Genomic DNA, 25,308 nt, shown 5'->3' with positions numbered 1-25,308 from the left:
ATTTCAGAGGAGGCTTCTGCCTTCCTTAAGCAGACACCTGTCTTTCCAAACCAAGGCACCTTGGTTCCCTAGGAGGGGGAACCCACTGAGCCCTGGGAATTCACTGTTGGTTCATCTGCCTGCAAGAGCAGAATCCTTTTTTTCAGCTTTGTCTTTACTAACAGCTAACTAATACTTTCCATCCCCACTCAGGTTTGTTTTTTTTTCTGGGAAAGCACCACTGTGCTTCAGCTGAAGGCTCAAAATGGGTTATGAATGAGCTCCCTTCTCCCTCTGCCTAATCTTGGTTGGCACAAGAGACGGAGTGTTGGGTAAACAGATAAACAGCCTGGTAAGCGTGGGCAGCACTGGGAAGGAAACTTCACAACAGGAAATCCAGAAACAAACACACAGCAGTGCTGGTGCTGGAGAAAATGGAGCTGATTGTGCAAGATGCAATTCCTGACCATGACTGTTACTTTTTCTAAATAATGTGTGTGACAGAATTGCTGTAGTTGTCAGGAGCCCCAGGTGATGAGCAGATATTGTAATGCACTCCCTGGCTTTTGAACATTTTTCCTTTCTACCTCTCAAAACCTTGTACAAAGGCAAACAGCACTGCAGAGGGAGGAGGAAAGAATTGCGCAAACCCAAAGTAACAGCCAAAACCAAATCACTTCAATTCTTGCAGTGTTATTTGCTGGGGCCGCTTCAGAGAGCACCTGAAGATGTTTGGCCTTGTTTGCGTCCTATTTTTCATAAAAGCAGATGTGGAACATGACAGATCAAATTTTCTCTCAGTGGGAGATGGCAGTGTCCTCCCACCCACACAAACACTTACCAGGAGAACAAGAATCACTGGCCCTTGGTAGATGTAGTCAATATATTTCCCTGGCTCTTTTCCAAACCAGCACCTGTGAAAAACAAAACAAGTAAGAAAGCAATTTGTAAAGGTAAATTCACTTCTTTTAGACTGCAATATGAAGGACACTATAGACAGGTGTTCCTTTGCTCACTGCACTGTTTATATATAAATAATCAGCAAGTAATGGAGTTTTCTGCTGCACATCACCTGTGGTTGGACACAGATCTGAGCCCCACTTTCCCTTCCATCAGAACACTCATGTTCCCTCTATGTTTGGCAATTGCCTATGTAAATATTTATAAAAAATATAAGAACCTGCTGTAAAAAGGATGCAGGAGATGTCTGAGAAAGGGATTAAAGAAGTCTTTTGTGTAAGAGAAAAAAACCCCTGTTATCCATTACAGTGCCCAGAGACACATTGCACAAAGTAAGGGCTGTTAATTAAAGCAATGTCTCAAGTTGCATAGAAATGCTGTCTAAATAAAGCACTGAATGGATAAGGAGTCATCTCATTGGCTTTGAACGAATCTGGGGACCACAGGGGACTCTGGAAGCACTCAAAAACCATGTAGATGTGGCACCTGGGGACAGGGTTAGTGGAGGACCTGGCAGTGTTGGTGACTGGCTGGGCTCCCCGGTCTGAGAGGCCTTTTCCAACCGTAGGTTCCATGGCCACCAGAGCCAGCAGACAGAGCAGAGCCATCATCTGAAGCCACCAAAGTCCTGCTCCAACATTCCTTTCCAAACTGTCTGGGATGGCCCAGAACAGGCTGGGAAATGGACTCAGGTGAAGAGAAATCACAGGCGAGCCCCAGAGCAGAGGAGAGCCTGGATGTGTCACACGTGACCCAGCTCTGCCTGACTTCCACTAATCCCAAGTGTTTTTCTCCCTGCTGTGTTACACAACAAAAGAATCCTGTGATTTCACAGCAACCCACACTGACACTCACTTCATCCTCTTCCCTGAGAATAATAAATCTGCTCTGTTTGTGTTGGTAAATGAATGAGAGACTGGGCTCTGGTCTGAGCTCACACCATTCCCTTTTCCTTGGGGTAGTTTTGGTCCAGGCCAAAAACTAACCACGGCCAAAACTATTCCTGGGGAACAAATCTGGAGCTAGCAGGAGCCAGAGGACATTCCCAATAGTCCACAAACTGCAGCTCCCCCGATTTTGGAGGCCAAGAAGATTTAATTGTAGGGGTGTGAATTATTCCATGGTATTTGGAAGTCGAGCCCTAGGAATTAATCCAGGCCCAGCTAATTCAGTTTTACAGATACAGCCATGGGGTCTGCATCCAGGATTCCACCAAGCTAAGACAGCTTTGCATTCATAATTCCTTAAGGTTGAGATCATTGGAGCTCCAGATCCCTTAGGAAGTAGATTTTGGAGTTCAGAGGTCTGAGAGTTTTCTTCCCTGTCATGGATACCCCATAACAAATCTATACAGCAAAAGCTGTGCCTTCCCCATGCTTTTTTTGTAAAACTGATAATTTAGTGCCACTGAAGCCATGGAAACAGGGATAATTCCTGGGCCAGAAAGACCACAGAGCCACATTTGCACTTTTACTAGCAGCAAGATGTAATGGGTTGCCTCAAAGAGGTTGGAGTCTGTAAGACACATCCTCACAAGACCAGGGGAAATGAACTGGGACCAGGAAAGCTCTGGTTCAGATGGGATCCTTGTGGATCACACCACGCCCTCAAAGCCCCTCTCCAAAATGTGGTGTTTGCTAAAACAGGAGGAGCTGCTTGCCCATTGCAAGATGCTCTGACTGGACAGGAGTGTTGAGGTACACAACTGAAATCAGCAACAGTTCAGTCCCTCACAATTATCTGCCTTTTCTTGGCTCAATTCCCACATCCTTTAAGTTCCAAATGAATGAGGGAGCTCTGAATGCTTTAGAAATGTGAAAGATGTCTGCTATTCCCTGGTGCACTGAACGTGAATTGATAATTTTGCAATTCATCCTCCAAAATTCGGGCTTGAGAGCAAGACTTGGAATAAGGTACTTCCTCCAGCCAAGTTATCATCCAAGAAGAATCCCCAGGGCAGCCTTAAATGAATGAAACTGTGTTTTTGAATTTATACTTTTTTTAATGTAGCTGCAAAGACATGAAAAAAAAATTACAAGATATGCCAAGGGCAGGAAACAAATTTCTCCAGAATCTGCAAGATCTACATTTGAGAGCAGATTTTGAAGGGTATTTTGGGAGAGCTATTTTTTATTGCCTGAAACTCAGAGAACTAAGAGGAGCAAAGAGTTCCTGGGAAGCTGGCTGCCCTAGCAGTGGGACTAATATGAAGTAGACTGAGGCATGTGGCAGAAATTAGTGGGCTAGAAAAAGGCAGCAAAGGATTTGGAACTGAGCTGGTAGAGCACAAATGAGGTTCCAGGGCAAAGGCTGCTCTTGTTGCTCTCTGGAATTTAAATGTTGCTTAGCTTGAGGACCAAAATGCTGAAATTTATTATCTGAAGTCCAGTATTAGACCAAGGTTGTGCTGAGTGAAGAATGAATGTGGATTTATTTCCACACTGAGGAAACAAGGTTGTGGCCAAGGACAGACTCTGCAACACAGGACTCTCCAGGGGCATTGATGCTCCAAGGCTCCTTTGTAGGCAGTGGAGAAAAAAAATCCAACAGCTTTTTTAGGTCTGTGTTCATCTCATTAGGTAATAAACCAGATCTGTTACACTGTAATCTAAATATTTCTAATTAAATCGGGTGAGTAATGCCAAGAGGAGACAGTCATTTGCCAGAAACATTACAAATGTCTGCAACTGATTAGCAATATTTCATATTTAGAGTCTTAACTGTTCCAACTAGGACTTTTAGCTAAGATATTGCAAACTCTTCTGCCAATCATCTGAACTCTTACTTTAAATCCAACACAAGCCATTGTTCTGCAATAAAATAATTTCTTTGAAAGCAAAAGGAGAAACTTAAATCACTGACAATTATTTGTGTGAAATAAAAGCCATTTAACCACTTTTTATTCCTGTTTTTACGTCTGGAAAGATAAATAATCATCCCCTGAATATTGAAGAGGACAATTTAGGAAGACAGTTGTGATAAGACTCAGATATGTAAAACACATTTCTGCTGAATAGCACTACTTAATATTCTTCAGGGATCTCTGCTAGTTCTTCATATAACCAAATCCACCACTGGTTTTATCACTATTGTTAATTAGATCTCACTAATGTTCTTCCCCTTAACAAATGCCCATCAATGAAATTACTGCAATAGCTCTTAATAATTTGTGGGTGATTTTTTAAATTGAGATTTAACAGCACTTTTTTTTTTCCCAGAGTTGCCATGTTTTGCTAAAGAAGTGATAAACCCCAGGCAGGATATTTGCCACAATACCAATTGTAGTTGCCTCACTGTGCAGCAAATGATCTCTATTAAATGCAAAGATCGCTATTAAATTGATATTAATAGATATTAAAGATCTCTAATATTAAAGACCTCTATTAAATACAAAGATTAAAAAGTCAGAAAGTTGCCTGAAGCATTTTTTAAACATTCTTTCTATTTTGAGCTTTTAAACTATGATGAGCTACACAACCTGAACCCCAGCTCAACCTCCACACAACTTAAATGGATACTCAGACAGAGAAAGAGGAAATTTCCATTTTTCCTGAATTTTGGGCAGTCTGAAACAGTCTTGGAAGTGTGAAGGTACTTGTTGGTTTCTTGTGAGGTACAAGTTGTTGGTTTCTTTGGGTTTGGATTGAAGGCACTTGAGATAGTAATTTATGTTTGGACTTAAGTGTTCATTATTTCTTATCAGTGAAACAGTCTCGCTGCTGTGAGTTCAGCAGCTTTTCATTAGAAGGCACAAAATGGCCAACAATCTCTTGTTCCAAGGTCTTTTAACACTATACTATCCAATTAAGAACTGACACCTGGATTATTTTCCCTTTTAACCCAATAACTGATCCCACAGAGCTGCAATGGGGACTTTTCTGCCCAATTACAAAATGCCACCCAAACCCATGGAGAAGGAGGAAGAAGAAGCATGAAGAAGAAACCCAGGATGACACCCTGTGCCCTCCATCTTGCTTCCATCCACAACACACTAAAAATCCCAAAACCTCAATTTCTCACCAAGTGACACACCTACACTGCTCTCTATAATCTATTGCACGCTTTTGTGGACTCCAGTCTATCTTGAAGTCTGGGAAACTTTCTCCATGGATGAGGGTCAGAGTCAGTGCTGCCCTGGGGGTCAGGGCACCCCAGAGCAGACAGAGAAATATTCCCAGTGCCCTGGGTTTCCACAGGAAGCTGCAGGCCAGTCCATGTTTGCTGCCTGGGTCCATCTGGCTGGGTGTGACCTCCTGGGAGCAGCACATGACTCCCCCAGGGCTCAGGACAAACGGACAAAAGCTCCGGCAAGGAGCGAAGTCAGGACCCTGCATTTCAGAAGAGGAACTTCCAGCTGTTTGGAGAATCAGTGGATGAGATCCCCCTGGGAACCTGTCCTTAGGGACAGAGGAACTGATCAGACCTGGCAGCTCTTCAGGGACATTTTTCTTCGGGAACAAGAGTTCTCCAACCCCACATGTAAGAAATGAGGCAGGACAGGCAGGGACTGGGAATGGCTGAGCAAGGAGCAGCTCCTCAAACTGAGGAAAAAGGAAATGTACAGCCAGGGGAAGCAGGAATATGTGACCTGGGATATGGTTTGGATGTGCATTAATTTCCTAATTTGTTTAGAGAGCCACACAAACACAAATATTAACATCACTTACTGCTCATTTTCATAATACAGCTTGCCAATGGCCCAGGCAATGATGATTGGGCAGGGAATACCTGCAGGAGCAAAAAAGAATTAGGAGTTAATCATGGATGGATGGATGTGTCCATGGTACCAAAGTAAATTCAGATCTGTGTGAGGAGAGTCTGAATTAATGAATGGGAGACTCTAAATAACAGTGGTCATATCTTGGTCTGCTTGAGACATCACAACTGCTAAGATCTTTTAATTTAAAAATGAAAAAAAATCATCCCAACAAAACTTTAGTAAGGAAAGTTAACAGAAATATTAACAAACACACACATAAATACCTGCACTTCCATAGAAGTGACCAGAAGAATTTTGGCTGACTTAAAGGCAGCTTTGGCCCCTTTTCATTTTCCTGCAGCTGGCACAGCAGAATCTCTAAAGTCAGTACTTGGAAGTGAGTGTTTAGGTTTTTATTTCCCAGGCTTCAAGAAGCTTGTAAACATACTGGGATCTCTAGATGAAGCACAATTTCAAAATTTTCCACTTTTTTTTTTTTTTTTAAGTTCAGTGTTCCTTATGAAACAGGATTGTGAGAAAGAATAGCTTGGTATCTTGCAGTATCAGAATTCTTGTTTGTTTTTTATTTTCTTTCTGAAGGATCCAGCTACTTTTAACTTTACAGACATCACTGCACTCCCTACAAAGGGTTTGTGTTAGGCCTTCCATTCCAGCTGGTTTGAGGGAGATTTGCTGGAGGAGGCACCTGGAAGGGAGGAACAGTAAATGGAAGTGGCCTCTTGACGCACACTCAGGCAAGGGGATGTCGAAATTCAAAGGGGAGATTTTTCCCTCTCCATTCCCCCTTTAACTTCTCACCTCAGGAAAACCCAAACTCACCATCTCCATCCCCCATTCCAAAGTGCAGGCTGATGTCTCTGAAACCACTGAAATCACTGAGGTGAGTGCATGGACAGAGCCCCAGTGACTCTGACCCCCACGGAGGAGCAGAGGTGCATTTGTCTCTGACACAAATTTGTCTCTTATTAACCTTCCCACTTTCCATTCTGTGGGAAATGGAGGCTTTGAAGAGATGGAAAGAGAACCACAACACAGAGGGGCTGAGTTGTTGAGGGGTCATCTTGAACCTCAGCAGTTCTGATCTCCTGCCCCACCATCCCTGGTGGCTCCTGTGCCCTTCAGAGAATTGTGTTTTGTTTCATCCTGCTCACCATGGACTCAGAGGTTCTGGTGCACTCATTTCCCCATGTTCTTGGAGGAATGGACAGGGAAAATGGAGCCATGTCCTCTCTCCTACAGCAAAACATTTTACTTTTCCTTGTTAAGTGAAGAATAGGGATTTGAGAATAAGACTGGTAAAAAAACATGTATGAGGAGGCAGAGCAGAACCAGAATGCACCCACAAGGTGGCTGGAAAGGTTTATTCAGCTCACAGCACTCCTACATTAGCAATCAGAGACCCAGAGGATTCTGACAGAGGTAGGGAGTGAAAACACCAGGGATCAGAGCAGTCTGTGGGTGTGTGGGAGCTGTGTAAGCAGCTGATTTTCCAGTTTGCTGAGAGAATTGAAAACTACTGGGGAAAAAATTGAATCAACTCCCCAAATAAACATTTTCTTTCTACTACAACTCCTCTTTCCTCCCATCTGATTTTGGATTGAATGACATATTTTGTTTCAAAGGCTGTTTCTGCCTTCAGAACTGCAATCCAATTACTTCTGCAGAGAGGGAGAGGCACTTCTGAACAAAATGTCATTCTGCTTTCTCAAAAGAAAATATTGGTGACTTTTTTCCACCTTTCTTCCTTCAGCAGAAACAAACTGCTAGATTCATTACGTCTGTTTGACCTCAGATTTTCATTCAAGTGAACAAACTGCCTGCATGGGGCTTGTCCTGCCAAACATCTCCTGGCAGAGTTCAAAACATGGAGATGTTGGTTGGGAAGGATCTCTGAAGGTGTTTGCTCCAATTTCCTGCTCTGAGCAGAACCATCAGTACTCACCCAGGGTATAGCCTGGCTAAATTTTTAATAACCCCAAGGTCAGAGGTTTCATAGCTGTAAAGTCACATGTTTCAGTGTTCCACCATCTCCTGGTACATTTTCTGTTTCTTTAACACCGAACCAGAACCTCCCAGTCTGCAATTTATGGGTTTTGTCCCTTTTTACAACACCTGCTAATACCAAGCAGAATTCGGCTCCATCATCTTTGTAATTATCTTTCAGATCACTCCTGGTACCAAACAGATCCTTCCTCATCTTCCTCTTTGCCAGATTAAAGCAGCTCAGCTCCTTCAGCCTCACATCACAGCTCATGTCCTTTAGATCCCTGATCACATTTTCAGCTGGAGAATCTCCCCAGTTTTTTCCACATCCCTTTCTGACCTCAGGAACCATAACTGACCACAGCATCCCAAAGGCAGCTTTGCCACAGCTGAGTCTTTGAGCAGCCCCAAGGACAGTCCAAAGTTGATGTGTGACTCTTTGCTAAAGGCTGTTTCTAGGAACAAATCCCTCAGCAGCTGTGGCGCTGGCAGATGAGGCTCTTTTTCAAGACAACTCCTCACTTAGAAAAGTCTATTCAGACTGAGTGGTCCAGATTTCACCCCAGGGGGATTTATAATATTTATTCTTGCCTCTCTTTGTCTTTAACGCTTTAATGCCAGGTACCACAGAGCACCATTTTAACCACAAAGGTCACTTACACCATCCTATGAAGAGAAAGACCCATTTCCTCAGCTTATCAGTGGAGTAGGTCATCACTATAGCAGTGTGTAAGTAGCAGCCTTCCACAAACATCCAGAAGAAGTTGGTCACCACAAAGTAATTGTAGACAGTGGTAATACATCGACACCAGGGCTGGAAAGGGAACAGAAAAGGATATTTTAAAAGTATGGTATGATTTTAAAATCATGGTATTTCATCATATATTGGTATTTCATGGTATTTCAATCATATATTTTAAAATCATGGTATTTCAAAGATTCTGTATGTTGTTATTCCCTTAAAAAAATCGATGGTAGAATTCACTCATGGGATGCAGATTTGTCCTGTGGCTTGGAATCACAATATTTAAGTGCTGACAGGAACTCACAGATCCATCTGTGACCTTCTGCTGAGGCTGGCTTTGACCATAACAAGCAGGATCTGCTGTATCTAAATCTGGAAAATTCAGGTTCCAGAACAAGCCTCCAAGAGGAGCAGGTCATGTCACCACAGGTGAGCTGTTTCAATGTCATGGTCTTGCTTGGTTTCCACTGAGGGGAAGGAGCACAACTGCTATTTAAAGAAAAAAAACTACTTTAAAAGCATGTTTTTACCAGCCAATTTATCCCCTCTGTTCCTGCCACTGGTGCTTCATTCTGTAAGTCATACAATGTCACATGTCACCTCTGAATTTTGCCACAACCTCAACAGGAATTTTTTGTAAAATGTGAGAAAATGTGTTTTTTCTCCCCAGAATGGCTGTGCAGTGAGAGCACAACTGTGGGAGGCACAAACAGCTCTAGATGGGAACATCCCAGCAATAAATCACAGGGAACTGAGGGTAATTTCCACAGTGCTGCTCATCTAAATCTGGGAAAACTTCCTTCTTACCAAGCAGATATTGAGTGCATTCCCTGAAGGACATCTCTCATTACCTGGGTTCTCTGCTACCACTGATTTTGGTCATTTTGGTCTCACCATTCTCCAGCCTTTTAATTAACTCTAGTGAAGTATTTCCAACTCTTACCCTCAGTTAATTTTATTTTAGCCTTCATATGCAGGAAATAATGATGGTCTACAGGCAGCCAACAGAGCAACAGATGCACCACCAAGCCCAGTAAAATTCTGAGGCTTAAGAATTTACTGGGCAAGAAGCACAGTCAAAGTGACAGCCCATCCAAAAGTTGTGATCACTCCTGTGTATTGAATGAAAAAAAAAGAAGAAATCTTTTGGATGTGTTAACACTTTTCATTAATATTTGAAAATTAATTTGGCTTCACCCTTAAAATAGGATTAAAGCCCAAAACAATCCAGATGCTTAAACATTTTGTTTTCAAACATTTGTTTAAACCAAATTTCCTTTCCTTTCCTTTCCTTTCCTTTCCTTTCCTTTCCTTTCCTTTCCTTTCCTTTCCTTTCCTTTCCTTTCCTTTCCTTTCCTTTCCTTTCCTTTCCTTTCCTTTCCTTGTCAATTTTTCCTGTGTCAGACCTAAGAGGAACTGGCTGAGGAACTGGGAAGATTCTGGGACAAACAAATACAAATAATCGTGGTGTGATCTCCTGCATAACTTTCATAAGAGACCAGGATAAAATGAATTTTGAGCAAGTCCTTTGTGGATTTATTAAAATTGAATAGAATTGAACAAAATTACAGAGCCCATAGAGTTCACATCTTTCTGTTTATTTGACTGAGGATTCTTGATCCCCACATGTACCCACCATTAGGCTCCAGATAACTTCACCAATTCCTTCTTGATTTTTTTTGCAAGCATTATAAACTTAATGCAAAATATTTCCACATCGATGCTTCTGTATCTGTTATTTAATCTCCACTGATCAGCACAGAAGAAGTCACATCAACAGCTAGAATGAATGATGTTCCCATTCATCCTGGTGGTGTTATTTTGACTGACTTATCCCACAATCACACAACAAAGTTGTCACCAAGCTTGTATGAAGCACCTTTCCCAAAATGGCTGCAGACAAAAGATGAGTTAATGAAAACTGGGGCATGTCATGCCCCATCCTTATATTTGCAGGTTTATATTTTCATTGTCACCTTGTGCTCACATTTTAAGAGGTATTTGAGTCCTGTCTCCAACAGATTTTTCCTAAATAACTGTAAAAATCTCAATAAAGATTTGCAGCATTATCATGAGGGCAAGTCACACAGCATGAAACTGTTGACCATAAAGCTCATAAACTCCATTTTCTGGAGTGTGACACTGCCAGAAGCACAGACAGAGCAAACACTGCATTAACAGAATTTACATTTTCTCCAAGGAACTCTGGAAGAGTAATCATAGAGATTTATGCACAGACATCTTCTTCGTGTGGGCACTAATGATTTCTTATTTGTTTTCCCAAAGCATGGGACTGAAGTTCAGATGTCAGATCTTACATTTGAAGAGCTAATCAAGGATGATGAGTGCCCAGCTGACACTGAAATGAAGGGAAACCTGGAAATCTCTCTGAGCACGTGGTGTAAGTGTCATAAATGTTATAAGTGTCCCTTGAAATATCCATACAAAGAAACTCAGCACCCTGAGCTGCAAGGCAGGGCCCTGCCACCTCCCTGCACTCACCTCATTGCTCTCATGGATGTTGTGATCTATCATTTGAAGCAGAAACCACATCACATTCCTCAGGATGAACGTGGTGATCAAGTTCCAGTGGATAATATTCCTCAGGCATCTGATACTCCTGAGCAGGGAAACACACTGAAGTGAACATATATAATGAATATACCCACCCACACATCAATAACCATACAGAACAAATGGGTAAATTCTGTTCATTGCACAGTTTATCCCCCTGCAATCCCTCTGTTACTCTGTGAAAAAAGAGGTTTGTGTTTTTGCACAGCCACGGACAACAATTTGTCTTGACAACAAAATTGAATCAAGTCAAGCAAGTGAAACTGCTTGGATATAATGGAAGAAAAAAAAAATCAAACATTCGAACTGTTATTTCATCCTTGGTTATTAGTTTTGCTCCCCCCTTCCCTCCATCTCTAGAACCACTGGAATTGATAGAAAAGCCTCTGAACAATCAGGCTGCCCTGGAGGCTGCTGAGTTGCTCACAGGAGGAGATTTAGTGGCAAATATTTGTGCTGGAGTGGCAAAGCTGGAATAGTTTACATTTGGCTAATTCTTGAAGAGGCTTACCTGTGTGAATCTGAATTAATGCAACAGGAGAGCATGAACTGCCTGCTTTTTAATCCTGGGCTTAGCTGGCTTAAACTTGTACCTTAAATGAGGCAGAGCTGCACATCCTCCTTCATCAGGAAATATTTGTGTCTGGTTTTAGTCCCTCCCCAGCCTCCATTGAGGTGCAATGTAAATTATGAGCACAATGTAAAATATGAGCTACAGTAAGCTGGGACACAGTGCCATAAAACAAAAGAGGGCACATCTGAAATATACTTGCTGCTGGAAATGGCTCCAGGAGGCAGCCAGGGTATGATGATATTGCCAGAAAATAAAGCATCACTGAAGCAAAACAGAGTCACTCGCGACAGGTTCAGTCATTTAGGACCAGAACATTTCTCTTCTGATTCTTTGTGAACTGGTAAAGGATGGCAAGTGCCAAGTTGCAGTGTTGCAGTTACAAAATCTTCAATTAAATGATCTTTTCTCAGCTCAAAGCAAACCCCTCTGTATCATTCATATTTTCTGGAAAAATCCCTTTGCCCAGGATTCTTCTCCTGGGAAGCTGAGAAGCCTCAGAGAAAAAGGAAAACAATAATTATCTGATTTGCTTCTCCTGTGTTTTGCTCATGTGGAATGTGTTTGGAGATTGTTTATCCATAGGTGATTGTTTCATTGGTTTCATGTGAATTGTTTTGACTCTTTGGCCAGTCAGGGCCAAGCTGTGTCAGGGCTCTGGAAAGAGTCAGGAGTTTTCATTATTATCTTGTTAGCCTTCTGTCTGTATCCTTTCTGTATTCTTTAGTATAGTTTAGTATTCTTTAATATAATATAGTATAATAAAATAATGAATTAGCCTTCTGAGAACATGCAGTCAGATTCATCATTCCTTCCCTGCCACGGGGCACCCCACAAATACAATACCGCTCTATTTATGAAAATCATTTCCACAAGGGTTCAAACAGCCAGAAAACTTCCTGGGATTTGGCAGTGGCCATATCAGGCTCTCTGTTTGCCAGGGAAGCTGCCAGATAATGTGGGACAAACACAGAAAGTGGCTCAAAGCTGCTCAGCTGGAAGGGACTGATCTCACCCTAGGGACAACAAAAAGAGAGGCACAATCCAGAAACCAACTTTTTGTTGCTTCAGGTCTTTTGCAAGGCAAACAAACCACTCTTCTTAACAACAAACATAATTTTCCTACCATAAAACACAGATTGTATTGTTCTCAGGACTAAATGAGTCAGTCTTAGGGCCAGAAGCAATTCTGTGGTGTCCTTCAGCCTCACAAATCTCACAGAGATTTCAAGCAATTCAGCAAAAAAAACCCAACAGAAGACCTCCCACATATGAGACACTTACAGAGAGACACTCAGAGGTATAACCCTGCTAAGCCAATGTTAAATCACCTCTGAGTTTAACAAGTCAGGCTGCCAGAATGAAATTGGTATTTGGTTTGAGGGTCTCAGTGACTCATGATGAGTTAAGCTGGAGAACAAATCTCCAGCTGCTCAGACCCTTTTCTCTTTTATTTAAGCTGCAAACTCCCAAATGCTGCTCTCAGACCTGCCTCACTTTGAGAACTTCACTTTTAACAAAAGGCTGGGGTTCAGGGTTTGGCTTTCAAAGAAATGAGGAAACCAAGCTGCCCGTGCTGAGCCCCAGAAGAGCCCCTGGCTCTGAACAATCCTGCTCAGGGCTGTCCTCTGTGCATCTCCCTGCCCATAAATGTCCTGCAGCTCCCCTTCACCTCTGTGTTTTATTCACTCCCTCCAGGTCAAGGATTAGCAAATGAAAGGATGAGTTTGAAACATTGCTTCTAGGGAGAGAAGGAGGCAGGGGACTAAAACGAAGGAAATTCAGGTCAAACTGTGAATTATTGAGATGAAATGAATTGCTTTTGAGAGCTTTAACAACAAAACAGATTTGGCACACTTGAATGTATTTCTTGGCAAAGGCAAGATAAAAGAGTGGGGGGGAAAAATCCTTGCTGCAAGCATCTATTTAGGTAGAGATATATTTAGATATTTTTTAGTTTAATCATTCCATAAACTGGAACATTACTAAATCTAGCTAAGGAAATCTTATTGCCACAAGATTTACAGCAGGACATTGGTCTGGACACACAGGCATACAGGATCAAATAAAGAGTTGTAGATTTTTGGATCATAAAAAAGAGATTTTCTGCCAGAAAGATCCCAGTCATCAAAACCACATTGTCTTCTTTGATGAACTCAGTGGGCTTGATGATCTCTTCTATTCCAACCTGAGCAATTCTATGATTCTATGTTTTTATCTAGTGCCTACATGATCTTTGTGCTCCTTACTGCTTCTTGGTTCCTACTGGTTTTTATTCTTTGCCCATCACTTTGCATCCTTCAGATTTTTAGTGATCTCTGCAGGACCCAGAGCAAGAGGGTCTGGTCTGTGTTGGAAACCCCCCAATCTCAACAGATAATCATCAAAACACTCCTTGTTTTCAAAAAGCCCCGTTTGTTGAGGGAAGGTGAGCTCCTGGTGTAAAATTAAATAAAGTGTAAATGTGGCCAGCAGCTGGAATTGACCAAAATGAAGCCTGAAGCTTTCATGGAACAGGGAGAGTTGGCTCTCTGTACCACTGCCTTGAGCAAAAGCCATATTTTGGGTATGAGTAACCTCACACCACTGCCCCATCCCTTCTGGAGACACTGGGTGTGTGGCTTGCATGATAAATAGCTCTCCTTTCACCTGCTGAAAAGCTTCCTGTCTTTGGGGCTAGCAGAGCCATGAAAAATAACCTGAGAGATGTCTGAAAGTGTCACAGACTTTCTCCAATAACTCAGGCAGTGATGTGACCCCAGGCACAGAATAGTTTTAACTTCTCCTTAATTTTTTTCCCTTTTATTTTCTTTTAATAAGAGTCCCAACTGGACACTGAAAGTTTGTTATTGAGCCCAGAGCCCATTGTTCTTTCTCCTAACTACCACCAGCATAGAAATCCGTGGCAATAATGCAATTCACAGCCAAGGGCAGGGAAAGCTTGAGAAATAATTGTGTCAGGTTTGCAGTGGGGAGGGAGAATCTGCAGGATAATAAAGTGTGTGGAGGCTGCAGGGAACAGCAGGGCTGCAGCCCCTGGAACAGGGGAACAATCTCTTGGCAGGCCCCTGAGAAAGCTCTCTCATTTTCAGGCACTGCTGGTGGGTGCAGTTATTGTAATTTAGCAGGTGTAGAGCATCTGGAGGGGTGCTGAGGAAAGAGTCTCCTCATTCCAGGCTTTTTTTTCAGGGAAGACTGCTCTGCTGGGCTCAGGAGCTCACCCTGTGCACAGAATTCACCTCTGCAGCCAGGCTGGAGTCTGAGGTGAGCACTGAATGAAGGACATTTCCCAAAACTGGGCAGCAAAAGTGCTGAACAACAGGAGACCTGCAGCACAGCTAATGTTTGCTGAAAGGACAAAGCTGACCTTGCCACACTCATTCATCTCAAAGCCTGAGGAAAAAAAACCAGAATACTCATAGGAGTCATTTATCCTCTACAGGTCTTTTCCTGGCTCTTGGTAGATAGGAAGTAGCTTAAATTTATGAGCCTTAATTTAAATGTAAATACCCCTGTTAGTCATGAAAATGACCTGTCCCATTTTGAAAACTTAAACACTGGTATCAGTCTTCTATGCCAATTAGCCCCACAGTTCCTTTCTCCTTGATTAATTATTGGCTTTGCTGTGTGCAGTGGAAAAGTAACCAAACCTGTGCTCCAGGAGCAGCAATAAGTGCCCTCAGAGGCAGCACAGAAAAAGAATATTCCTATCACTCTTCAACTGGCAGGAGGTGGAATTTAGAACACATTAAGCTGTGTTACAAGTTAGTGAACTGAGCTTTTCTGGAGGCACAGGGGTTGGCATGAATGAACTCCCCCAAAATCCAGAAGCAAAGAAATTGGGGGTTGCTCTTATCTCAGGAGGGGGATATCCCAATCTGGGGGTGGTGGCGGTGGCAACATGGAGGAAATGAGAGCACAGAGAGATGCCCCTCAAGAGGGAAAGAATCACGTGAGAGGGGGGAGAAATGGGAGCTGAGGGGACTGAGTGCTGAACTGCTGCTTCAGACACAATTACAGCACTGCTGTCAAGGAATTGTGACTTACAGAGCCATTCAGAGTTCCCCAGCCCAAAGGATCCGATGATGGAAGGTTTCCTATTCCTCTTCATGTCAGGTAACATCACTTATGCCATTTCCACTTGTTTTACAAGGCTTGATGTGTGCTGAATGGAGCAAGAACAGCAGCACAAATCACCACCGCAGAGATCCTGAAGGCTGGCACATCACAAGACACCACAGACTGAGGCTACAGGCTTCCAGTGAGGAGGAATTCATTATTTCCTTCCTACTCTAATCCTTTTCAGACAAAAATCACTGCTCAAAGCTTTGGCTGGACTCTTCTGCTGGCTCTTCCCTGGTGCATGGGTCTGAGGATGGATGGAATAAAGAGAGAAGTTGCAGCAATTCACTGACCACAGACTTAAAGATTGAGGTCAGAACATAAAGACATAAGAACTTCCATGTTCACCCAGACCAGTGTGCCATTCAGGCTGGGAATCAGTCCCTGTGGGGATCAGTAAAAATTTATTTGGGAAAGAGCATTGGAAACAGGGGAGTTGAACTGCAATTTGGTCCGTGCTCTTACCTCCTTGCTCCTGGCAGTCAGAAGATATTCCTGATCCAGAAGCTGCATTTAAATGCATTAAATGACCTCACTGGTGGCCCCAACTCCTCCCAGGAGTCACTGGACTCCTTTTGTGGTTTAGGTTCACTGGGATCAGACCATGGATTACTGCACTCACATGATGGATTGAAGAGCTCATAACCTGTTATTCACAGTACAACATCTTTGCCTGTGTGGGTTCCTCTTCTCTCCTTGTCTGCCCACTCCCAAGGGCTGGGTGAGGAGACATTTCCTCACAAATGCACCTCCTCCTGTCCTGTGGGAGCTGCAAGGTGAAGGAACAGTAAAAACCTGGATCTGGACAGCAAGAAACTGCTCATCCACGGGCTGTGGGAGCAAACTGGGAGGAGTGCTTGGTGCTGCAGCCACACAGTTCATGCAGCAGTCTCACTTCTGGCTGTGCCTGAGAGCTGATTTTGGGCAGGAAATATCCCCCTGAAATAACAAGCAAAGGGTGTGTGTCGCCCCGAGTGAAGGAGCAGGCAGAAGGAAAAGGATTTCCTTGAGAAGAGAAAAGGACAGACAATTTCTGACATGGAGAACAAAGATATTGCCACTGGAGGCAACTTGGCTTTGTAAATGAAAGGGTTGATTGGTTCCTCATGATTTCTTAAGAACCAGTGCTTTCCCTGCTGAAGGGTATCCAGATACCTCCTCCTGAAAGGGCAGGAGGTTCTGATAAGGGCCTGGTGCACAGGAGTCCTGCTGTGGGTTTAGCAGAGGTGTCCTCATCTCCTCATGTTTTCATCTCCTCGTGTCCTCATGTTTTCGTGTCTTCATCTCCTCGTGTTTTCATCTCCTCATGTCTTCATGTTTTCACATCTTCATCACCTCATGTTTTCATGTCTTCACATCCTCATGTTTTCGTGTCCTCATCTCCTCATGTTTTCATGTCTTCATGACCCAGACAACTGGTTAAGGGATAAGAAGCACAAATACCATTCTCTATCCTTCCATTTGGAGGAAATGATGAAGGAAGGAAGGAAGAGGAAGAACCAGCAGATCATCAATACCTGGCTCTGACCATGGTGTCCCCAGGAGAATTTTGGTGTTTTTTCATCATGGGTTGGTCTACATGACATCAAACCTGTTTCAAAGGCTGATGATGTGAGGCTTTGGGTAGAGGAGTGTAGCAAGAGACAGCCCACTCCCATGGGAGACTGAGATAACTCTCAATGAGTTATGAAGTGCCTTGTTTGATATTTGCAGGAATTTGGGGACAACTCTAGTGGAGCTTGTGCAGAGAAAGGAAACAGAGCTGGGGAAGAATCTGGAGCACAAGTTTGATGAGGAGCAGCTGAGGAGCTGGGGGTGTTTAGTCTGCAGAAAAGGAGGCTCAGGGGAGATCTTTTCGCTCTCTAGAACTCCCTGACAGGAGGGTGCAGCCAGGTGGGGATCAGGCTCTGCTCCCAGGGGACAGGGACAGGACCAGAGGAAATGGCCTCAAGTTGCACCAGGGAAGGTTTAGATTGGGTATTAGGGAACATTTCTTTGCTGAAAGAGTGGTCAGGCATTGGAACAGCCTGCCCAGAGCAGTGGTGGAGTCACCATCCCTGGAATTGTTCAAAAACCATGCAGATGCGGCACTTGGGGACAGGGTTAAGTGGTGGACCTGGCAGTGCTGGGGTAAGGGTTGGAGTGAAAGATCTCAGAGGTCTACTCCAAGCTCAGTGAATCTCCATGGATCTACAGGAAGATGAGTGTATTCCAGTGAATCCAGAGTGCCAGAGCCTGTCTCTGGCTGTGCTGGCCAAACCAATGAGATTATCTGGGATTTGGGACGAGCCTCCCTCTCACCACACACACGTATACAGAGCACTCAGCTCAGCTCTGCAGCAGGCTGGACACGAAGAAGCAATTAAGGTGAAAGCCAACATGCTTCTCCTTGGCCTTCCTCATGAGTAAATCAAGAGCCAGGTGTATTGTGAGAAATTGCACACAAGAACCCCTTTATGTGATCTGAGAACAGATCATGTTGTTCCCTGACTCAGTTTCCAGCCACCAGCATCCTGAACTGCCTCATGTGCAGGTGTCAGAGCTGAGCTCCCATGAAGGAAAACAGAAGCAAAGGGGAAAAAAAGCAAAATTCTCCAGCAGCTGACTGCAGCCTGGGTCAGAGGTGGGCAGGAAGAGCTCCTGATTGTTGGCAGAGAGAGGATGTCCTGCTTATTATTTCCACTAAATGACCTTAATTGTGTGATTCTACAGAGAAAGCAGAGAAATAGAAACCCCATTCCTTTTACTTGCAAAATTGTGAGATCTGGAAAGGCAGAAAGAAAATCACATCAATCCTTTCTGTAAAGGTGGCCTCACTGATTCAGAAATTGACATCTATAAATAGTCCTGCTAAAACTCAAAGTAGCTTTCAGTTCATTTACTGGGTTTTTTCTCACTCTATCCATACAGTGGCAATTTTCCTCTGGGATGCACAGAGCCACTATTTTCTCATTCAAAGCATGAGACAAACAATTAACATTAACAATCATAATAATGTGCCAGCATGGTTGAAAGCTCGCTGAATCAGTTGAAGTATCTGCATTGCAATAATTGCAAATGAAAACTTTATTAAGGAAGCTTGGAAACCTTCTATTAATTCATGTAGTATTCCATTAATAATGATGTTCAATTAAGACTGCTGTCCCAAAGTCTCTCTGGAAACAGCTGACAGGAGAAATAGGAGTGCACTTTGCTGGAACCCTTCCCATCCCACGACTGGAACACGCCAGAAGGAGAATCATGGACAATACTTAAAAAAATTATTTCCCCTCTTTAGTCTTTCCTAAGGCAGGCAAAGCACATCCACAACCCATAAATGGCACAGAGTGGGAAGAATACCTCACAGCAAGTTATTTCCCAGGCTCTGTGCCTGTCAGGGCCTATTTGCTTTCGCCCACATGGAAGCCACCCCTGAGGTGCCCATGGTTTCTTTCCCCTGTGTGCTCGATCAATGACATATTCTGGAACTGCTAATGCTACCAGATGGGAACAGCAGCTGGAGAGGCTGGCAGGGAAAATCAGCTTCTTGGTGGCAGTGGCCTGGCAGAATGTAAATACTCCCACAGGAAAAGCAAGGGAAAATGGAAGCCTGGAAGGAGGTGACAGCTTTATCAGGAGGACAGGAGTGAATAGCTCAGGTGAAGAGGAGAAGCAGCAGCTTCCACGAGTATTTAGGATGTGCAGAGATCCTAAAAATAAACCCACTGTGGAAGCATCTGTGTGTTTGTCTTTTCCAAAGCTTCACTCTCCTGCCTTCAAGCCAGTTTTTAATCAGACATGGGGCATCCTGCCTGCTTTAGACACAAGGGCTTCCAGCACTGATGTTCCAGGGGTGGGAAGGATGCAGCCAACACAACACACAACAGGCAGGGCAGCCCCAGACTGGCTGTGCTCACTGCTTAAATAAGGGAGAACTTAAATTCCCTTAAATAAGGGAAACCCAGCCCTTGCAAACTCCACAAACACAACTCCAGCCTTGACTCTGCCACCAAGTCGCCCACTGGAGAGAATTTCCAATTTTCACAAGAACGATACAAATACAGATTATGTTATTTAGTGCAGTTTGGGATTGTGGCTGAAGAAAAAGATTTAGGACTCTGCTCTAATTTGCTCTGCTCAGTGGTGGTCAGATGCCAGTAATTTTTGAACAAAGAGATAACAGGGCTGCAAAGTATCTTTTTTTGAGCAGAAAACACCTTGCAGCTCAGGTTTCTGACACAGGTTGTAGTTAGCAGGCCACACTGTGGAAAGGTGAATGTTTTCCATGGAGAGTGGCCACTGCAGTGAGATTGCACAAATCAGAGTCAGGACTTCAGAAGCCACACAGTGAGAGCTCAGAGTGGTTGATCTGGCTTACAGCTGCTGTTTGTGAAATACAGTGCACAGCATGTCCTCATTCATAATCCCCTCATGGGATTATTAAAAAAAAAATTCTGAAACCAAATTAATTTAAATGACCAGCTAGAGAATTCAAAGGTACTTTTTTTTTTTTTTTACTTTTAATACAATTACACAATTAGCAAAGTTTATTACATTATCCACATTTGCAGATACTGTGGTGATAAACCAAGGAGGAAAGTCTGAACTGCTGATGCTGCTGTTCACACTCTCCTTGGCCTCATTTACACCAAGACATGGTGTGAAATATTTAATTATTTTGGAGCACTTGGCCAGGAGTTGAGAAAAGATTGGCAACCTCCCAGATAATCATTCCTGTGCTTGGTCTAAATTCCTCATTCTCATGGTGCTCACTGGGCACTGGGAATCGTGTCCAGTGGCTCAGCCTGGGCACATCCCCAGGGAAGCTGCTGTGCCCATAACAGGCAGAAGCACCCCAGAGCTGCCAGGGGTGTCCATGGCCCATTTAGGGGCGACAGAACTGTCCACCTCTCCCCTCTCTCATGTTTTAGCTGACAGAGCAATGTGAAGCAGCAGAATTCACAGAACCATGGAACTGGTTAGGTTGGAAAAGACCTCCAAGATCATCAAATCCAACCATTGACCCAGCACCCCTAAGCTCTGTCCCCCAAGTGCCACATCCACAAGTTTTTTGAGCATTTACAGGGATGGTGACTCCACCACTGCCCTGGGCAGGCTGTTCCAATGCCTGACCACTCTTTCAGTGAAGAAATTTCCCTGATATCCAACCTAAACTGCCCCTGACACAACTGGAGCCCCTTTCCCTTCTTCCTCTCCCTGTTCCCTGGGTGTAGAACTTGGCCCCTCAGGTGTCCCCTCCTGTCAGGAGTTGTGCAGAGCCTAAAGGTCCCCCCTGAGCCTCCTTTGCTCCAGGCTGAGCCCCTTTTCCAGCTCCCTCAGCCCCTCCTGGTGCTCCAGACCCTTCCCCAGCTCTGTTCCCTTCTCTGGACTCACTCTAGCACCTAAATGATCTCTCAGATGAGGCAGAAGAGAAGATTCCTGAGTGCTGAACAACTACAGTGGAGTTAGTGAGGGACCTACGCGTGCAATTCCATGGGTGAGAACTGAAATGGAACCATTTAGCACTTGAACAGCTGCAGGTGCATCTGCAGTTCATAACTCTAAACATCAACTTGAAAACATAAACATGTTCTCTGATTTTCCTTCCCAGAGGTGACTCAGGATGTGGGTTTTTTTAAATCAAATTGCACTCCTGAGCATGATTCATATACAAACTCCAAAGACCCAACTTTGCTTTCCTTCTTTTTCTGAAATCTTGGAACAATTGCAATGTTTTCTCCACTGTTCCCACAACCATTCCATCATCATCAGAAGTAGAACACAGACAAATTTTAGCCTGTCAGTCAACGCAGATCTAGATCTTGTAAGAGCAGTTCTATAATCAGAATTCAAACAAGTTCATGTCCATCTCCAAAAACTCACAGCCAAAATCTTGGCAGCAACAGAAACATACCAGCAGTGACAAACTTCTAGCACAGGATAGAAAGTGGCCTCCAAACCTCAGGTCAAGAGAGGAACTGAGCAAAAACATTTAATAAGTTCCTGATACTCTAGTTTGACTCAAATTTTTTCCTCTACCATGCTGCTCTGGCACCCCTCTGCTCTGTGGGCTGGAAATCATCCTTTCATATCCACTCACAAATCTGTCTGTGGAGCACCTATACCCATTTTTCCTTGCACTGACACTGTCCTTGATCATAAGCAGCTCTTCAGTTTCCAGTGTTTATCCCATGGTGATGTATTTATAGGCAGCAACAACACTCCTCAGTGGCCTTCATTGTGCTAGGTTACAACACCACGATTTCAGATGCAGCTTTTGAAACCTTTCACATTTTAAGAACAGAGCTCTCTGGGCACACTTTTAATTACTGGTATTGTTGCAGGAGCTCATGAGGGCCCTGCTATCTGGGATTTTATTTTGTGAGGGGTAGGCTCTACACAAAGAGCGTAAAGAACAAGTGCTACAGATGTGAGATGAAGAGGGGGCGAGTAAAGGCAGTGGCAAGCAAAGGCGATGGCCTGGGGTTAATCAGTAGGAAAAGTGTTCCTGGCCTTTATCTGAGTTCCTCAGATGAGACTCTTCACAGAGATTCAGGCAGTACAGGCACTTCAGATGTTCTGTATTTAAAGATGACCCCCTCATTGGGTTTGATCTTATTGACAGAGCTCCATAATTTTCATTCCTGCCTGTGGGAATTGGAAAAACAAAACCTTCCACAGACACTGAAAGATTTCATCTGCAGCCTTAGAAGAAGCTTGGACTGATGTAAAAATACAGCACACAGACATTAAGCAGAAAAATCATAACCTTATGTTTCTAGAGTTGTAAGTAAGAATATGCCTTAAATAAGTGAAAAATTGTATTAATAAGATAGTGAAAGGTTTATAATGTAAAAGTGTAGTTGTATAGAATAACCTGAATTTAGAAGTTATAATAGAAGCATTTATGTGCATGTGAGATAGAAGCCTATTGAACAAAAGTATCCACAGTGCAGCAGAAGTGAGTAAAAGTGATAGGTTAGAAAAGCAAAATAAACCCTTATAGCAACTGTTTAAGTTAGAAAGTTCTCTATTACCTTGGAACAAAGAACTTGTGACTACTCTTGTGCCTTAGATGTGGAGCCTGCTCTGCTTTAATCACATCAGAAACCTCATCCTTTTAAAGGCAAACCAGAACTAATAGTGCACATTTCCTCCCCACTTGACATATCCTCAGTCTGCAGGTTCTGAGAGGTGTCACTTCACTTTGCTCTATGAAACCTGCTCTGTATTGATGCTCTGCATTTCTCCTGACAGGTTTCTACAAATAATTTCATCAAACTCTTCCATTCTTACAAACAGAGGCCTGCAGCAGCAATCCTGCCAAGCCTGCAGCAGACTGAAGAGCAACAGGGTAGTTCAAATGAGCTTGGAACAGGAGAGGATAAAGGAAAGTAGATAGGAGATGGTTAGGGGGGACAAAAAGAAAAAAAAAGAAGTGATTACATTGTTTGAGGAAAAAAAAGTTCCAGTCTTTTGGGGAGAAACAATGTGTGGGATTTAGGAAATCTGTGTGTAATCACAAAAAAGAATGGGGACACTGCCTCAGGCCTGTGAGAAAAAAACATATCTGATGCTTTAATGGGGAAAGAGAAAGAGCTAAACTTAAGGGCTACAAGAAAGCAGAATTTCCCTCAAAACCTCAATTTGCTTTCACTGCCACCATAGCAGTGACAGAAGATGTTATGACAATGTTTGTGGGTTTGGTTGTTTTTAGAGCTGCCTTTATCCAGCAAGGACATAGCATTTTTAATCTCCAGCCTGTGTTCCTGTCAGCACTGTCCTTTATTGGATTCAAAACTCAGCAGGGACGTGGATGCTTCCCAGAACAAATACCTTTCTTCCCTTACTTCTTCTCTGATAACCACTGAACAAATAAAACTTCTTCTGATGGAATCCACTCAGGTCACTGCTGGCCACTGCCAGCACATTGTTTAATAAAAAGTCAGGAGTTTAACAAAGGACTCTTATTCTACCTCAGAGGATGCTCTAACAGTGACAAGAGAAAATCCAGGACAAAGCAATTTGGGTTTCTGCATTATCAGCAACAGCAAAGGAAAAATGTGATTCAAAATAAGTATTTTAATCCTTTGGATTTTTTTAAAAATTATTTTCTTTTTCTTCACCTTGATTGGTATTACTGATAGCAGAATTCCTCCTATGGAAAATTTCTGCTTCAGCAGTGTGAGATTGTGATTCTGTGGGATGATGAGGCTGAGTCAGTGGAGGGGGGGAGCAAACCTTGACTATTAATGAGAGCAAACAGACTGAGAATCCCAGCAGTGCAGATCCATTCAACAATGCCAAGTGAAGAGCCCTGAGCAAATCTCTCCAAGGCCTGTATTGGAGATCAATCCACTTTTGCAACACACTTTGTGCAAAAATCCGTTATTTTTCCTTTTTTCCTGTTGGTGAGTTTGTTTGGCTTTGCATGGTACAGACAGAACAGCTCTCACAATTTTAAGACCACCAACATTTAGACCTTGAGAAAGTGATATTGACTTGCTGCCACAGTGACTCACTGGCATTCAGCCACTGTGCCGGCAACAATCAAGGCCTCTCCTTCACTTTTTATTATTTAGGTGCTAAATGAAATGTTTACTGGCTTGGTTGTCATTGCACAGGTTCAGATGGGACAGAACTGGAGAAAATAAAGGTAAAATGGGTCTTTGCAGGAAAAGGGGGCCCTGGCTGATCTCTCATCCCCTCCCAGTTGTGTTGGGGACACAAATGGCAGATGACTTCATCACCTGCTGCTACATCTGAGGTTCCTGACCCTTAACACACTGTGATTGCTCAGTGTTTAGGGCAGTAGGACTTTTCTGCTAAATGGAGGGTGGGCTGGGAACAAAGGATGAAGTTGCTTAAGGAATGGAGGAAGAATGAAGCTGGGTACAAGGGGACAGGATAAATTTGGAAAAATAGGGTCGAGATCCAGTTCCTCCCCCCTTCCCGCTTCAGCACAAGTGAGGACCAAGCCCCACTGGGCTGGGGCAGCAGCAGTGATGGTGAAGCTCATTTCCAAAAGCAGAACACCCTCCTGACCAGCTGAACAAATCCTTTATTGGATTCAAAACAGTAACACCTTCTGCCACACCAGCCAAATATTTCACCTGCTCCTAAAACCCCCAGAGTGAGAGATCCCAAAGCCTTGCCAGCAGTTCTGCTCCAGCAGAGCAGGTGTGCTCCAGCCTCCCCCTGGAGACAGAGCTGTCTTTGGGATCCACCTGCACTGACAGAGCAAGGGAAAACTGAGCAGGTCCTGGGGGAGAAGCACAAAAATTGGGAGCAGATGTAAAACTTGAATCTTCCTGGAGGTCCTCTATTGAGGACTTCAATGAAGATTCACCCTCCTTGAATCTTCCTCTATTGTCACCCTCAGCAGGGACTCGTGGAGTGAGGTAGATGGATGGAGTGGGGCAGAAATAAAGAGCTGGCAGATTTCTACTTTAGGTCAAGATGAGGAACGATCAGATTGTATTTTTTTGGCCAGGAATTACCTAAATTCTCTCCTTTCACCCAATTCCATCATACCTTCTTGCATCCAAAATAAAACAGCATTAAAAAAAAAAGCCACAAATATTAGAAATTGATTATCAAAACAGATTTGTTCTTGGGAAACTTTATAGAGGTAAATGTGATTAAGATGTCCATAACCCAAAATTTGGGTAGGGA

General features: G+C 43.4%; 1 protein-coding gene across 1 annotated transcript in view; it reads right to left on the bottom strand.

Annotated features, from left to right (window-relative positions):
- CRHR2 (corticotropin releasing hormone receptor 2) overlaps window positions 1–25,308 on the bottom strand; it is a 108,726-nt gene that overhangs the window by 36,252 nt on the left and 47,166 nt on the right. Inside the window, 4 exon segments of the mRNA XM_005424328.2 lie at window positions 821–893; window positions 5,607–5,667; window positions 8,303–8,456; window positions 10,890–11,007. Coding sequence (XP_005424385.1) covers window positions 821–893; window positions 5,607–5,667; window positions 8,303–8,456; window positions 10,890–11,007 — 406 coding nt within the window.

Source organism: Geospiza fortis, unplaced genomic scaffold (assembly GCF_000277835.1).
Source record: "Geospiza fortis unplaced genomic scaffold, GeoFor_1.0 scaffold182, whole genome shotgun sequence".
Lineage (NCBI taxonomy): Eukaryota > Metazoa > Chordata > Aves > Passeriformes > Thraupidae > Geospiza > Geospiza fortis.
This window is presented reverse-complemented; position numbering and strand designations above follow the sequence as displayed.